Genomic DNA, 14,513 nt, shown 5'->3' with positions numbered 1-14,513 from the left:
TATAAACAAATCCACAAGAAAACACATCAGTAACGAGGTTAAAAAAAAATCTACTAAGCAAAGAAGACACAAGGAAAACTAATCTTTCCTTTTGCTTTATATTCTCAAGGATGCCGTCTCGTTTTTCCAGCACAAATGGACACGCGGGATTTGTAAGAAGCCCGTTTGTATTTATTTTTTTTTTGTTAATGTTAATTTCCCGCTCCTCCGATCTTATCCGGACTTTTGCACCGTCGCCAAGACTCTGTCGCTGATTTGACACCCTCTCAGCGCGATATATCTTTTTTTTTTTCTTTTTATTTGGGAGGGTCAGTCGTGGCTGACATTTTTTTTTTTTTTTTGCTCGCATCAAGACGTTACCTTTGCTTGAATTATTCAGTCTTGGATGCACTAGGCTGATCTCCGGGAATGTTCCCTGCTGTTGTTTCAGGGAAGATCGACGATGTTTATGATTACAGTTGGGGGGGGGGGGGATGGGGGAGAGGAGAGATATTTGCATAGAGTCGTTGGTAAATCTGTCCAAGTTTATTTGCTATGTGACAGCAATGTTTCCCTAAAATGCGGGAGCGGGAGAAACACATTAATCGGTAAGGTTGAAAATCAGAGCAAATTGATGTATTAATCGATTAAAATAATCTCTGAACCCAAATGGACGGCCAAATAGCATCGGAAGAATGTTATATCATAAAGAAGCAAAACAAATCGACAAAACACACTGAACCATGGTTAACAATACACTTGGGAGTCTTCGAGATCATACTTCATTCTTTGTGGTTTTTGAAGTTTGACGACTATGTAATCAGCTAATGCTATACAACATCTGCGGGGCATGAACACGAGGAAAATCGAATGGCCGGTATGATAGAAATGAATGGACTTTCATTTGGATAATGTGTATATTGACCGCCTTACACCGCTATGCAGTGTAGTCGTTGTAGCAATTTCGGGAATGGACGGGTGTAGCTGAAAGCTATGTTAATTCAAGGCCCTCGGTGTTCAATGCATCCCTCCAATTCACGGTACTTCTCGGTCGGTCATTTTCGGCACATTTCGGCAATGTAGGGACTGAATCAATGTTCACCGACAATCGGCGCGCGCGGGCGAACAGAAAAATAGAGAAGTTATTGTTTTAAGAATTTGTGCGTCAGGTGGTCAGGGATATAGGCGAATCTCCTTACTCCTTTCATATTTTCTTTCATTTTCCTTTCATTTTTTTTTCTTCGAATACAAAACCTCTAGCCCCGAAGTGGGATCACGTCTAACAATTCTCTCCGACACGATTAACATTGTCCTCCAAAGAACGTTGTCACAGAAAGTTCTGCGTTCCTATTGCCATTAGTGTGACGATAAGTTTGTTCTGGTCCTGACATTGCCTGATGGAACCTGATTTACAGGACCGACACTCATCTTCAAAGAGAGAATCAGGAACACCGGTGATCAGCCAGTCGCGGCGGAGCCTATAAAGACCCGTCGCCATGGAAATCTGGACAGGAAAACACTTACCGATATTCGCCGCGTAGTCCCACCAGTCGTAGGAGCACTGTTCGGCCTTGAGGCCCTGCGGCGACTTGCCCATCTCCACGCTCGGCGGCGACATCACAGTCCGAACGATGAGATAGAAGAGGGACACGGCGATGATGAGGCCGAGTCGCTTGATGAGATCCATGTCGGTTATCCGCACTCGAGCAGCCGACCTTACCCTGAACACCACGGATATTCTGAAGAGAGAGATACAGTACACAATATACTAGCACTTTGCACTATGTATAGTTAGTAAAGGTTTCGGATAGCATGGTTGTGTCCGTATAAACACCTCGATTCTACTACGGAAACTAGAATGTTGAATTGTTTTATTTACTCAGGGTAGCAACTTCTGTATAGTAAAGCATTGTTCTCTCAGAGGGCCCTGTAATGAAAATCTCTCTGGTATTACGATAAATATACACCAGGGTTATAAGAAAGCTAGTCATGGTAGGATACAACAAGGGTGCACGTATACCGAGTAAATCCCAAGATCTGCCTTTACATGATACGTTAAGATCCTCTTCTCCTCTATATCACAACGCTCCCATCCCAAACAAATTGATCTACGATGGACCCGTTTGGCTAAGAAACATAAAAAATGATTGCATTCATATGAAACAAACAAAGTAAGACAACTAGAAACAAACAAACACAAGAGAGAAATTAACTCTCCTGAAGATGAGTTTGTTTGAAAGTAAAATTTACGTCACAGTTACATCAGAAATATTCTTTCGGGCGACATTCCGGCATTCTTCTGTATTGTGATGACATAGAGCATCCTACTCACGCTGCTGGACAGTTATACTGTGTATTCTGGAGAACAACGATGTCGTCGTTTTGCTGTTGTTGTTATTGTTGCTCTTTGAATTTATTAGATCACGAAAAACATAACGCGTGTAACTATGCTGTATAAGTGATGAGAAGTGATGAAAGTATGGCTTACACATTGCCATGTTTTGAGGCAAACTTTGCAAATGTAATACAGAAAGCATATCTCTTTATTTACCGATATCTTTGCATTTTTTGTTTTGTATCTTTGTGTTCGCATTTCGATCTTATATCATCTTGAAAAAAAAAGAAGAAGATATGTAATACTAATATTGCCAACTTTTTTTCTCAGGTCGAAACTTTATCAGTAAGTGTCTAGAGGCGAAGAATCTAAAACAGGTCAAATATGATTGTCTGACAAAGGAGGACAAAAAAGCAAAATAAAACCAAGCAAAACAGACGCACGAACAGATGGGGGTCAAGGAAAAAACTCCTCCTTTTAGATGTTTTAGAGGTATTTCGACAAACACGACGAATCACAAGGGTCTTGACCGCAGCGTGAGGGGCTTTCTGTTGCAAAAATCGATGAAGGAAAGGCGTCTTCGGTAAATGTTTGTCAGTCTTGCACTGCGTCCCACTTTGGTGAAACGAGAGAAATCCTCTGACGACCGAATCGAAACATGCCGATATATAGAGGAAGTCGGTGCTAAGAAAGCTGCTGTTAGACTGATCTTAACGTCGAATGTGAAAGTGTCGACCTTTATTACGATTTTGTTAGCGACATCCTCACTTCTGATAATTCTTTTTTTGGGTGGGGGGGGGGGGCGCTTTTTAGCTTCCTTTTGAAAAAAAGGAAAAAAAAAACCCTTAAGTTGAATACTGGAGACATCTATGTCGGTCAAATATTTCTTTTTCTTTATTGGTAAAGAAGCCAATTGATATCTTTGTTATTTTCACAATCTCTTTTCCGTTCTACAATCAATCAATATCTGTAAACATCTCGGACGTTTGATTACAGAGATAGGCCTTACAACAAACAACCGAAAGTTCGACCACAAATATAGAAGTGTTTTTCCCTTTTGCAGTCTTATCTGGACGCAACTCCATTCGGAGAAGCTTTTTCTGAGCCCACGCAACTCTGCTGAAAAAAAAAAATGAAAATAAAAATAAAACACATGCAAAAACACATGGTCGACTCCAAGGAGATCGTTTCTCACAAAAAAAAAGACGAAATAAATGCAGATATTTCGACTGTGTTAATTCATTTGTATAATAAGTTTTGTTTGTCTGTCTGTCGGCTCGTTTGTTTTTGTAATGCAATACCACTGTTGATCCACACGAACACAAACGCGGGGTATATCGAATTGTAAAGATTATGCTCCGCGAAAGTAGTAAACATTGAGTAAGAAAATGTGCGCCATTTACACCGGGATTGTTTGTGATACAAACACAATGCTCATGGACAGAGCACGTGTCAGATTACGTTCCAGAGATAGAGTGCATGACCGTGGCTTTCTATTTATAACTATACTTGTTATGTCATCAGCTAATACAAAGCTCACTTAGTTTGAATACAAGTGCCAACGGATGGAACGAAAGTTAGCTAGACAAAATAGCTGCCCGAGACACATGACATACCATTCAATTATAACACAATGATTAGTTGGTAGCCCTCGGCAAATCACGTTTGAGGGATGTGCAAGGTTTATTCGATATGACTTCCATCCATTCTAATTTTGTTTGTATTCACCATGGGCATAAATCTCCGAATGTTTACATTCATGTTTACATAAAGTTATTCGTCAAAAATAAAATCTCAGAAAGCAGGATCTTGTCGCTTGTATATTAAGTCTATGGGGATTTCAGAATTCAGTATGGAACGGGTTAAGGTAAAAATGTCTTCAACATATACAAAACAATAGTCCCTCACGTGTGTTCCTTATACATAATTGGTCCCGTTTACTGGTCCAATTTTGAGGATTTGTCCCCTGCGGACCTATATAACACATTATTTCACCCATCTACTTTTCAAACTTAGCGGTTTTTTTTTTCCAATTTAATATGTGATGTGTTTTGTCATGTATATGTTCTTGGAATGCACTTTGCATGCATATTCTAGGCACTTAGAAAACTTCGGACGAGTTTTCTGGATGTCAGGAACAATTTTTGTTGAGAAAATAATATGCTTAAAATCTGAATATGTAAGAAAACCAGACTATCGCAGAAATTCATACAAGTTGGAAAGGATACAGAATGAGGAAATCATCTAGACACACATACTGCTAACATACACATGACACTGGACTAGCTAAATGAAAACAGACATCAAATTAACATCTGTATCATCACGGAACACGATGCAGAACAAACCAGCTCGGAGTTCCACTTTGCGCATGAGCAGAAAAAAAAGAGGTCTTTCGTACCGACAAACATGTTAGTTTTTAAATTCAACAGAAGGTGAAGTATTTAGTGCAAAATAATGAAATGGATGCTTTCCCAAGTGTTAACTGAAGGATCATTCTGGTCATCTGGTCTATGCAAGTTCATTCTTTGTTTGAACAGGATTGATGGATCTCATAAATTCTTACGTGAAGCTTATGTCGCTCTGAAAACGAGTGCAGTGCCCCTAACCGACAGAGAAAAAGAGAAAGGTCAGTTGTATATATCAATGTGCCCATGAGCTAACTCCGAAGTGGCTTATTCGCGTATGTACCGTCAATACAAGTGTAGTGGATGCCAAAACAAAAGTAACGTTTGCCAACAATTCTGTCGAATGATACAGTCACCTACATTGATACCTGCTTAGCGGCATTAAATGCGTTATTTAAAGGAAGCTGGCAGATAATTGTAGGTCTTAACAAAGCATGGTGCTGAACAGCAACAGTTAATGGGCATGTAGATGCTCATGTCAGCTAACGATAATCAGGTGTTCATTGACTTGTATCACATAGTTAATCTTTAATTAATTACTGACATAATGAGAGAGCGGGAATTTTTCGTACATTACATATTGTTTGTTTTGATTTTTAATTACAATGTTTCGCTACTGAGTGGATTATAATAAATGATATACTCTGCTCATATCACAATGCATCTTTTATATTATTCTTATGCTACTAACAGAGTGAAGTGTATGTTACCGGGGGTGATAGACTTTTACTCTCTCACAACTGTTTAAGTTGCACCCAGAGATTATTACACTATTACAGGTACTTTGTTTTGTCAAAAATCGTAAATAACTCTAAATATTGAACTGAATCAAACTGAGTCGCTCCATACTTCATCCAGCAACAAATGAGAGACGAGCACAGTTGTGTATGAATGATAGAAGCAACTCTTGAAAAAATCAACAACACCAATGGATCCACTATATCTGTTCTCATTCGATGTTCTGGATCAAGCGATGCAGATTTTTTTTTCTTCTATTCATTTATGGTGACTCTCGGTGATCTTCCGAGGAACAATATTTTTCAAGTCTCTACGCTGCAAGCACTCTGACTATCACTGATATGTCTATTTTTGGTTTAATTTGGTTTGGTTTTATCAGTCATTCGTCTCATCCTCTTGAACTCGGAGATATTCGTGACATCCACAGGTGTCTACCATACAATATTTAGTTATGGCAGCGACCTTCATTGCGGAGGCCGAGGGAGAGAGAGAGAGCTCAGCGTGGATTTCCTCTTCTTTTGTAATACAAAGCGGAGTACCCTCAAGCCTGAAATGCGAGCTGTCTACCGCACGCATACAGCCACATCATAGTATAATAAATAGGGATGATGAAAATGAACATATATTGCGAATACCAGTTTCTCACTGAGGGTCAAAATAAAGTAGCCAGTGCGCAGTTTTGCTATAATATACCGCTCAAAATTATTCACTTTATGCTCATGCATTTACAGGCAAATGAATAAGAAGGGGAGGAAGACAGAGACCACGAAAAAGTAGTAGTAGCAGTAGTAAATGTTTTAGAAGTAGCAGGTGCAGCAGCACCAGAAGCGGTAGTAGTAGCAGTAGTAGTAGTAGAAGTAGTAGTAGTAGTAGTAGTAGTAGTAGTACAGCAGTAGTAGAAGTATTAGTCGTAGTAGTAGTATAGTCCTTGTCGTCGAAGACGTAATAGTAGCCTATAGTATAGTCGTAGCAGTAGTAGTAGTAGTAGTAGTAGTAGTAGTAGTAGTAGTAGTAGTAGTAGCAGTAGTACATGTATTAGAAGTAGTAGGTGTTAGCAGCAGCAGAAGCGGTAGTGGTAGTAGTAGTAGTAGTAGCAGTAGTAGTAGTAGTAGTAGTAGTAGTAGTAGTAGTAGTAGTAGTAGTAGTAGTAGTTGTTGTAGTAGAAACAATTAGATCAAGACAAAGAACAAAGAAGCATCATCAAGCGCAACCTATACTTTACCACAAATTTTACTGTCAGTTTGCTCATTTTTTTTTTTTTTTTTGCCAATCATGTCATTTTGACATTAAAGTCCGGGGATTCTGACAGTGAAAGTACGAAGTAAAATGTCACGGAGAGTCGATCAACCCAAATTGGGTGCTGTTCGTTATTCCGAAGGTTCGCTATTCCGAAGGTTCGTTGTTCCGAAGGTTCGTTAATCCGAAACACGCAAATTCCCTATACCTAGAGGTTCGTTAATCCGAAAATTTGTGGCGTTATTCCGAAGGTTCGTTATTCCGAAGATCGGTTAAGCCAAAAATGAAATTCGGAACAATGAACCTTCGGAATAACGAATCTTAGGAATAAAGAGCCTTCGGAATAACGAACCTTCGGAATAACGAGCTGTAACCCCCAGATTGACGAACTCTGCGCAGCACTGAGATAATAGATCCACGGCGATGAGTAAATGAACGATATCGTGTTCTTCTGTTTTGTAAAAGAGTAGCATTTGATTGTCGTGTGTAGTCAAAGTGGCTATCAAAATGTTAAAATGTCAAAATGGCGATATTCACATCTTGCAATTAATGTTCATTGCATCATTAGTTTTCACACATTTATGCAATTATACATTAAAGTCACCTTATACAGAAATTCAGCGGTAATGTATAAGACTTCATCTTCTTTACTTCTCTCTCTATCGTGAATGCTTATATGTGGCCAGGTTTTAGAGATGCAATGACTTAACTTCTTAGTTCGACCAGAATCGGTTACAAAGAGCTTATCATCTGGATTTCTATGCTGAATAATGAGTGGGCACATTTTCCTCATCATACTTTGGAGATCCGTGGGCAAAGACAGGAATTGAGCGATCATCTTCATAAAAGATGCAAGCTGTTAATCATCAGAAAAGAGATAAGAAAAACTAAAAGAAAGTGTGTGTGTGGGGGGGGGGACATGCTTTTAATGGCAAAGGTTGCGTAAACACGTTTATTCCAATGAATCACCGCTGGACAGGAACGATGTGCTCGGAATAACTGCGGTTGATTTTTGGATCATGAATGATTTAGGTGGATGTGCTCTGTCTAGAGATATGGAGAAATAATGATGCCCCTCAACATACACACGATAATCTATCAACCACGAGCTCTCTGGTGATACCCATTTCGGTGGACAGTTAGTGCTCTGTAGCCATCTGCCAACTTAAGCTGTATAAAATGCCTGCGCTCGTTGAGGGCAGTATACACGCAATCCGTTCTACATTTTAGCTTTTACGGACCTATGGATATTAGATTTATGTATTCGTGAAGTACACATATAAATATCACTTTCCAGGATGCTAGGCCGTTATCATTATGAAATAAAAATGAATACCTTTCCCAGCCCTCTTCAGACACGATTAGTTGCTCATTTCATTTATTTTGGGATCACACTAATCAATGACGAACTACTACACTCTATATATATATATATAATTTCAAATGGATGTCAGAGTGATCTAGAGTAATGCTCAAAATGATAACGCAGAACAGAAAAAACAACACTCGATGAAATAGATCATGATTCTTAGGGGTTAGTGGCGATCAGTAGTGGTTCTCACTGCTCTCTTAAAAGCCATTATCACTGCACTGATTGGACCCTGGTAGTGTAATGGAGGGGGAAGGAGGGGGGGGGGGGACTACGATTGTACGATTGTTTTTATTATGATTTTATCATAAATTCACCCCTGTCGAGTGCACTCAACTCGTTGAAAATGAGAAATGAGACATGGCTAAAGTCTTCTGAATATAAGCATATGTAATCCCGGTGGTTTAAATCAAAATGCTCTTGGACAATAACATTTTTGACAGCTTCGCGCGCGTGGAGACCACGTTGAGAGTGTAAAATTGATGACAGAGGATCGATGGTAGAAGATGGCACGGTAAAGTATGCCTTAGATAATAAAGATCCCCGCACTACATCAATCTGGGACATTTGAGAATAGCGGGTCTGTGAATGAGCAGAAATGAACATTAATAAATCATTCTGTGCGCTCATCTTTGCACAAACTGTTCCCAGACTGGATGGGCAGAAGAGAACCCTGGCGAAAGGAAGAAAAAAAAATCTCGTAATCTAATCAGTGTAGGAAAAGAGATGCATATTACAGATGATATCGTGCCGCGCAGACATGCCTATTGATAGATATGTTAGGTAAAGAATCTTATTCATCAGTGCTTATACTTTATGCAACAATGCCTACAGTTTTGAGATGAAACGTGTTGTCTATGGGAAAAAGAAAACGACTATCTGGCTCGTCGGTTGAGAATGATAAGGGCGTTAAGTTGTCACAAAAACCATAGTGTTCAAGATAACTTAACGCCCTTCTCATTCTCAACAGACGCGGGGTAATGTACGAATTTGAAGTACAGTACACCATTGAATCGTTGCGTGTTCATGCAGAACATTTCACAAGACTACGTTTGACTCATGATCATTTATACGCTTGCACTCAACTCGAGCAGCGCCTTTCAGAGTCCTTTTAAATGACGGGGTCTTTTTCTCCCCCCCCCCCCGAAAAAAAAAATATCATCGTTAAAGTTGCAATAGCTTGAAAAGAAAAAAGAAAAGGAGCGGGAAAAAGTCTCCCGCAATTGTCTTAGGGGCTGTATGTATTCACTGGCGCTTCTCGCTCTAAGGAGAATGATAACGTTAGTAACGGCATCTCAGGGGCACGAAATCAAATCTATTTTCACAAGGCAAGGTTGTGTAAACCAACTCTGGCTGTTATTTCTCCAAATCACTGCTCAGAGGGGTTGTTTAATGCAAGGCGTAGTCTAGATTTTAATTGACGACGCGCGTCACGACCGCATACCCCGAGGATACGGTTACGGCCTTTAATCACGATCGAAAGGGGGAGGCTACCGCATTTAGACTTGTCTAATCTCATTAAGGGTCTTGTAAAAAACTTATTCTCCAGATCAATACGACGCGCTCAAGACAAATATGAATTGGTTTTATGAGACGCAATAACCCCAAACGGGAATCAATTTGCCATCTTCATCGATAAAGCGTTGGGAATATGAGAAATAATTATGCCCTACTGAGGCTTTCATCTTCCATCCGGCGATTGCAACAAAGTGTGATATGCTCTCATACACTTTATGTGAATCATAATCCAACGCTTCCCAAAGACAGAACGACATGAACCATCGAGGTTCAATTCAGATTTCGTATGCATTATCTCATAATACATAAGAGACTGAGCACGTCATAGCGTCCTGTTTTTGTATCGCATTAGGTCCCACTTTTCTGAGAAATTATCTCATGATTGAAATAATACAGATTTATTGAAACAGTACCAGCGAGCGTACTTCTAAGGAGTATGAAAAGAGCACAGACTAAAGGAAAGATTAAACTAATTTATGACAACAAAATTGTTGTATGCAATGTGATATATATATTATATATATATACATATATATATATATATATATATATATATATATATATATATATATATATATAGAGAGAGAGAGAGAGAGAGAGAGAGAGAGAGAGTGAGAGTAGTTCATTGCATACTTCCGTCCTATTCACACTCTATTTTGTGTATATCTATACATACGTATATATACATAATTAAATACATTAATATAAACACACATATAGACATTTTATGATTAAAAGTGAATAAAGTTAGGAAAGCCCTACTATCTAGCTTCCCCTCCATTATCAAGATTATTAAGTTAACATCATGCATCTTTGCTTTACAGCCTATTATGTTGGCTTGCACTATATATTTTGATGTATCTATAAAACCCGTACATTTTTTATTAGCGTTATGTTTTGTACATACGTATTTTTTTTTTCGTTAAAAGTGAAAATGAATAAATGATATGAATTGAAATGAAAGGGAAGTTTGAGTGCAGATACACACATAGTTTATCATTTAGTGTCTTTGCTTTCTGTTAGATTAAAATAGACACAATTAGATGTCACACACACACACACACACACACACACACACACACACGCACTGCACTCCTCGCTATATGACCAAGAGACATATCATTATCCTCTCAGAATGCAGACATATTACTTGACAGATATGTTCATAATGTTATACGTCCTAGGATGAGCTCTACATTTACGATATAGCTATACCTTGAATTCCATATTACCAAAGGCGGCTGATAGGACAAGTTTTATGTTTACAACGCAGGAACCGTGCAGGCTTTTGGCGGTTGGCATACATTATTATACTCACCTCCACGTTTTGAGGAGAAGAGCGCCATATAGCGTTGAGAACCCGACCTCTTTAAACCACTGCATTAACGTACATCTCGTCGCCGTGGGAAGGCCATAGCCCACCAGTGCCTGTTGGCAAACGAGAAATAGAAGATAATCATTACAGTTTCATACGCAGGAATCTATTACACGGAGGCATTTCGTCGCCTAATATGATTTCTCACGATCGATTTAACTCATTTGTAACCTCGTGGGTTCTGTTCAAACTCTATAGGGGGACTGTAAACTTGAAAGGAAACGACTTGAAGTTCGCGTATCCCTTTTGCAACCCTGAAAATCAGATTCCTCTCATAATCTGGTATAGAAGTAGGTAATTCAGACCTTTCCTCAGAATGGCAGAATTGAAAAATTCTTTATGACGGAGGGGGAAGAAAAACTTTACATTTTAAGTGAATTTATTCGGACCCCCTCCAACCGTTGTTCTTGGTAAAGAAAGTGGCTACTCAAGAGACATGCAGATAGTTTTGCATTTCTTTACCAAAAAAAAAAAAAAAAATACTCTTGGGCCCATTACCGTAAGATTTCATACGCGATCTTGGGAGACATTATTCTTTAACCGCACAAAATTTTATGACGTTTACAAAAAGGGCTATACGACCTTTAAAGCAAAAACTCCGAACAAAGCATCTGTGAACTGTGGACAGAGTTCGTATTTGTTGGCGCCATGCAGAATAGAAACAGAGAAATGCAACAAGCATTATATTTTGTAGAAATGCAACAAACATTATCTACATTATATATATTTCTGAGAAATGCAACAAACATTATATATTATACATTATATATATTTTTGTAGAAATGCAACAAACATTATATTTTGTGCCCTGTCAACACCTTTTATTGAGTTTCCTGGCTTATTGGTTCGTTATCTGGTATCTGTTAGTATTCAAAATGTATATTTACCATTTCATCTGTTTTTAGGGTGAACATACGTAAAATTTTGATCAGAATGCCATGTTCCATCAAAGTCGTGTGAATGTTTCTTTTTTTCTTTCTTAGGCGTACCCATCAAGTCATTATAAGCCAACGAATAAATCGTGGGTGCATTCTGCCCCATGAGTTAAAGAACATGAAAACGTTCTTATGTTGTTGGAAGTTCTTTGTAGCGGGATCATGGAAAAAATACTAACTCGAAATCAAGGTCCTGATAGTTACCAAAACGTTTAATTCCTGTTAACATTCTTATTTCTATTTCACATACAAAAAAGAACAGGAAGACAACGGTGTATTACATATCACTGCTATCCGGCAAACTTAAAAAAAAAGTAAATATCAGCTAACAAGATGAGACCAATAATGTCATGACGACATATTGCAAATTCGAAACATTCGAAATGAGAAACAAAGCTTTTACAAAAATTCAAATAGAGCTATGTTTCTTGATAGTAAAACTTGCCATAACGGTGTATGTGCTACGTAACACAATTATGCTCAAATTTCTACGTCCTACAAACGAAATGAATACAGAGGGGCCCCACTGAGTGAGATAGGGCGTACTATGCTGTCACTCGGGGTTATTACACAAAAGCATCCACCTCCATTTTCTGTTGAGGAGAGGCAACGTACCGCTTTAATAATCATTTTGACCTTATTATGTTAGGAATCTTTCATTGAGGTTTCTTCAAAGACCCTGCTCCTTCTTCGATTTCCCTTTGTCTGTTCCCATGGGGGAAAACACACGAGAAAACAAAATTTGTGAATGCTCGGTTTTTCTCTCTTCCCCTATACTTTGTTTCCTATTGAATGCAAAGACGTGTGCGCAATGTAAATTGGTGATGTTAGCCACCACAAGTGGCTTGTGAGCTCTCCGTGTCGTCATGAATATTTATGGAGAACGCACTTTTCACGCACGAAAATGGAGCGAAGAAGTGAGTTATGCCCCCCCCCCCCACAAAAAAAAAAAAAAAATGACAAATGAAGAAAGTTCTCCCAAAAGGTGACACAATTCTGGGACTTTTTTTCTGTTTTTTTGTTCGCCTGACAGAGTGGTAATCCGTTAAAATGACCTTAAACACCCAATGATTAGTTCCGTCTCGGTTCAAAGGAGGGGATATACATGAAATAATTGCTCCCGGCGAACGGCCTGTCACCATGAAATCAAGAAGGATTTGGAATACGAATGGAATATGAAAACAAACAAAAGAATACATGGCTTGTGTAAGAACATCCTTGAAGGCGTCGCACCGATTTTATTTTCCCAGGTTATTTTCTGGAGCGCTATTTGTGATTCAAATAGGAGTTGATATTTTGCCTCCCATAAGCTTTATTTGTATCAGTAAATAATGTAACCTCTAACGGCAAGGCTGCCGCCTCCTGGAATGAGTAACGAGAGACACAGAGTACAAAACAGAAGATATAGACTCATATCTCAATAGTCAAACAGATAGCAATGTAGAGAGACTAATACATATACATATACTGATCTATACGTTTAGATATACGGCATTACACTCAACATTCACACGCAATTCATTATTACCAGAGAGGTCAAAACTGGCTGAATATTTGAAATGAACAAATCAAAAATATTTGCATGTAAGTCCGAAGCGTGGGGTGATGGCACTATCATCAGCTCACTCATTTGCATATTCATATTAGTTTTTGGAGAAGTAGAGCGTCATCCCGCAGCTTTCAGTTGCCTCTTTATTTTTCTATACCCAACCCCTTTTCTCCTTCCTGAAAGGTTTTATTTAGGCTTTACTATACCCTCCCTTCATCATTTACATGTAGATGCTCACGAAGACGCCAAAAAAAAAAAAAAGAAAAAAGAAAGAAACAGCGAAAATGAAAAACACATTATCTCAGTGTCGGCCAACTATAAGGAAAAGAAAAGAAAAGAAAAGGAAAAACCTTCTTGTTTTCGTCCTATTCTTGATAGCAGTTAAAAGCTTCTATCAATCAAGAGATTGTCCTTCTATCATAAGTAGAAAGTACAGCTAAGACATAGCTTATCCGCTGATAGAATGTAACAAGGGGAAAATAAGGAATATTGTGCCAGTGATACGTCCTACATCTTGTTGCCGTAAGAAGTAATAAATTTGGTCGGTACTGTAAAGATTAAAGTTAGGATATTCCCCTATGGAAGTTCCATTTCTTTCTTTCTTCTTTTTTTTTTGTCAACGCATTAGCCACAATTTCAAAACGCCGTTGTTATTACCCATATAAAGGATACCATTGCCAACTCCATAGAATCGGTCCGTTTCTATCAAACGTTGGTGGTGGTGGTGGGATGCTCAATTGATTATCCCTAGGAAGGGGGAAAGAGGTTTCTAATAAACAATAGATAACACGTAAGATTTAAGATATATTGTTTGTTTCGTTTTTCGTTGTTCTTTTTCTTTTTACCTTTTATATCCTGAACATCTTGTAAGAGGATAGGCGCCGACATTTAGCATGGGGGCGTGATCTGGCTTCCCAATGAGGCGAATTCCTTGGATTCTAAAAGAAAATTCAGGGCGTGAGCATTCACCGCAGGCCAGGACGTCGTTTATATTACCGACGTGTTTCAATCAAACCCGACTTGATATTCATGTGAGGTTCTATGTTCCCAACCTTGACATTTTCGCGGCCG

The 14,513-nt window shown here is 38.7% G+C and overlaps 1 protein-coding gene across 1 annotated transcript in view; it reads right to left on the bottom strand.

The window, feature by feature from the left end:
• The window catches only part of LOC140233150 (probable G-protein coupled receptor CG31760), a 131,023-nt gene that overhangs the window by 38,953 nt on the left and 77,557 nt on the right, over window positions 1-14,513 (bottom strand). Inside the window, exons 6-7 of the mRNA XM_072313267.1 lie at window positions 10,902-11,011; window positions 1,504-1,718 (exon numbers count right to left, since the gene is read on the bottom strand). Of these exons, the coding sequence (XP_072169368.1) occupies window positions 1,504-1,718; window positions 10,902-11,011 (325 nt within the window). The remainder of the gene's footprint in view (window positions 1-1,503; window positions 1,719-10,901; window positions 11,012-14,513) is intronic.

Source organism: Diadema setosum, chromosome 9 (assembly GCF_964275005.1).
Source record: "Diadema setosum chromosome 9, eeDiaSeto1, whole genome shotgun sequence".
Taxonomy (NCBI): Eukaryota; Metazoa; Echinodermata; class Echinoidea; order Diadematoida; family Diadematidae; genus Diadema; species Diadema setosum.
This window is presented reverse-complemented; position numbering and strand designations above follow the sequence as displayed.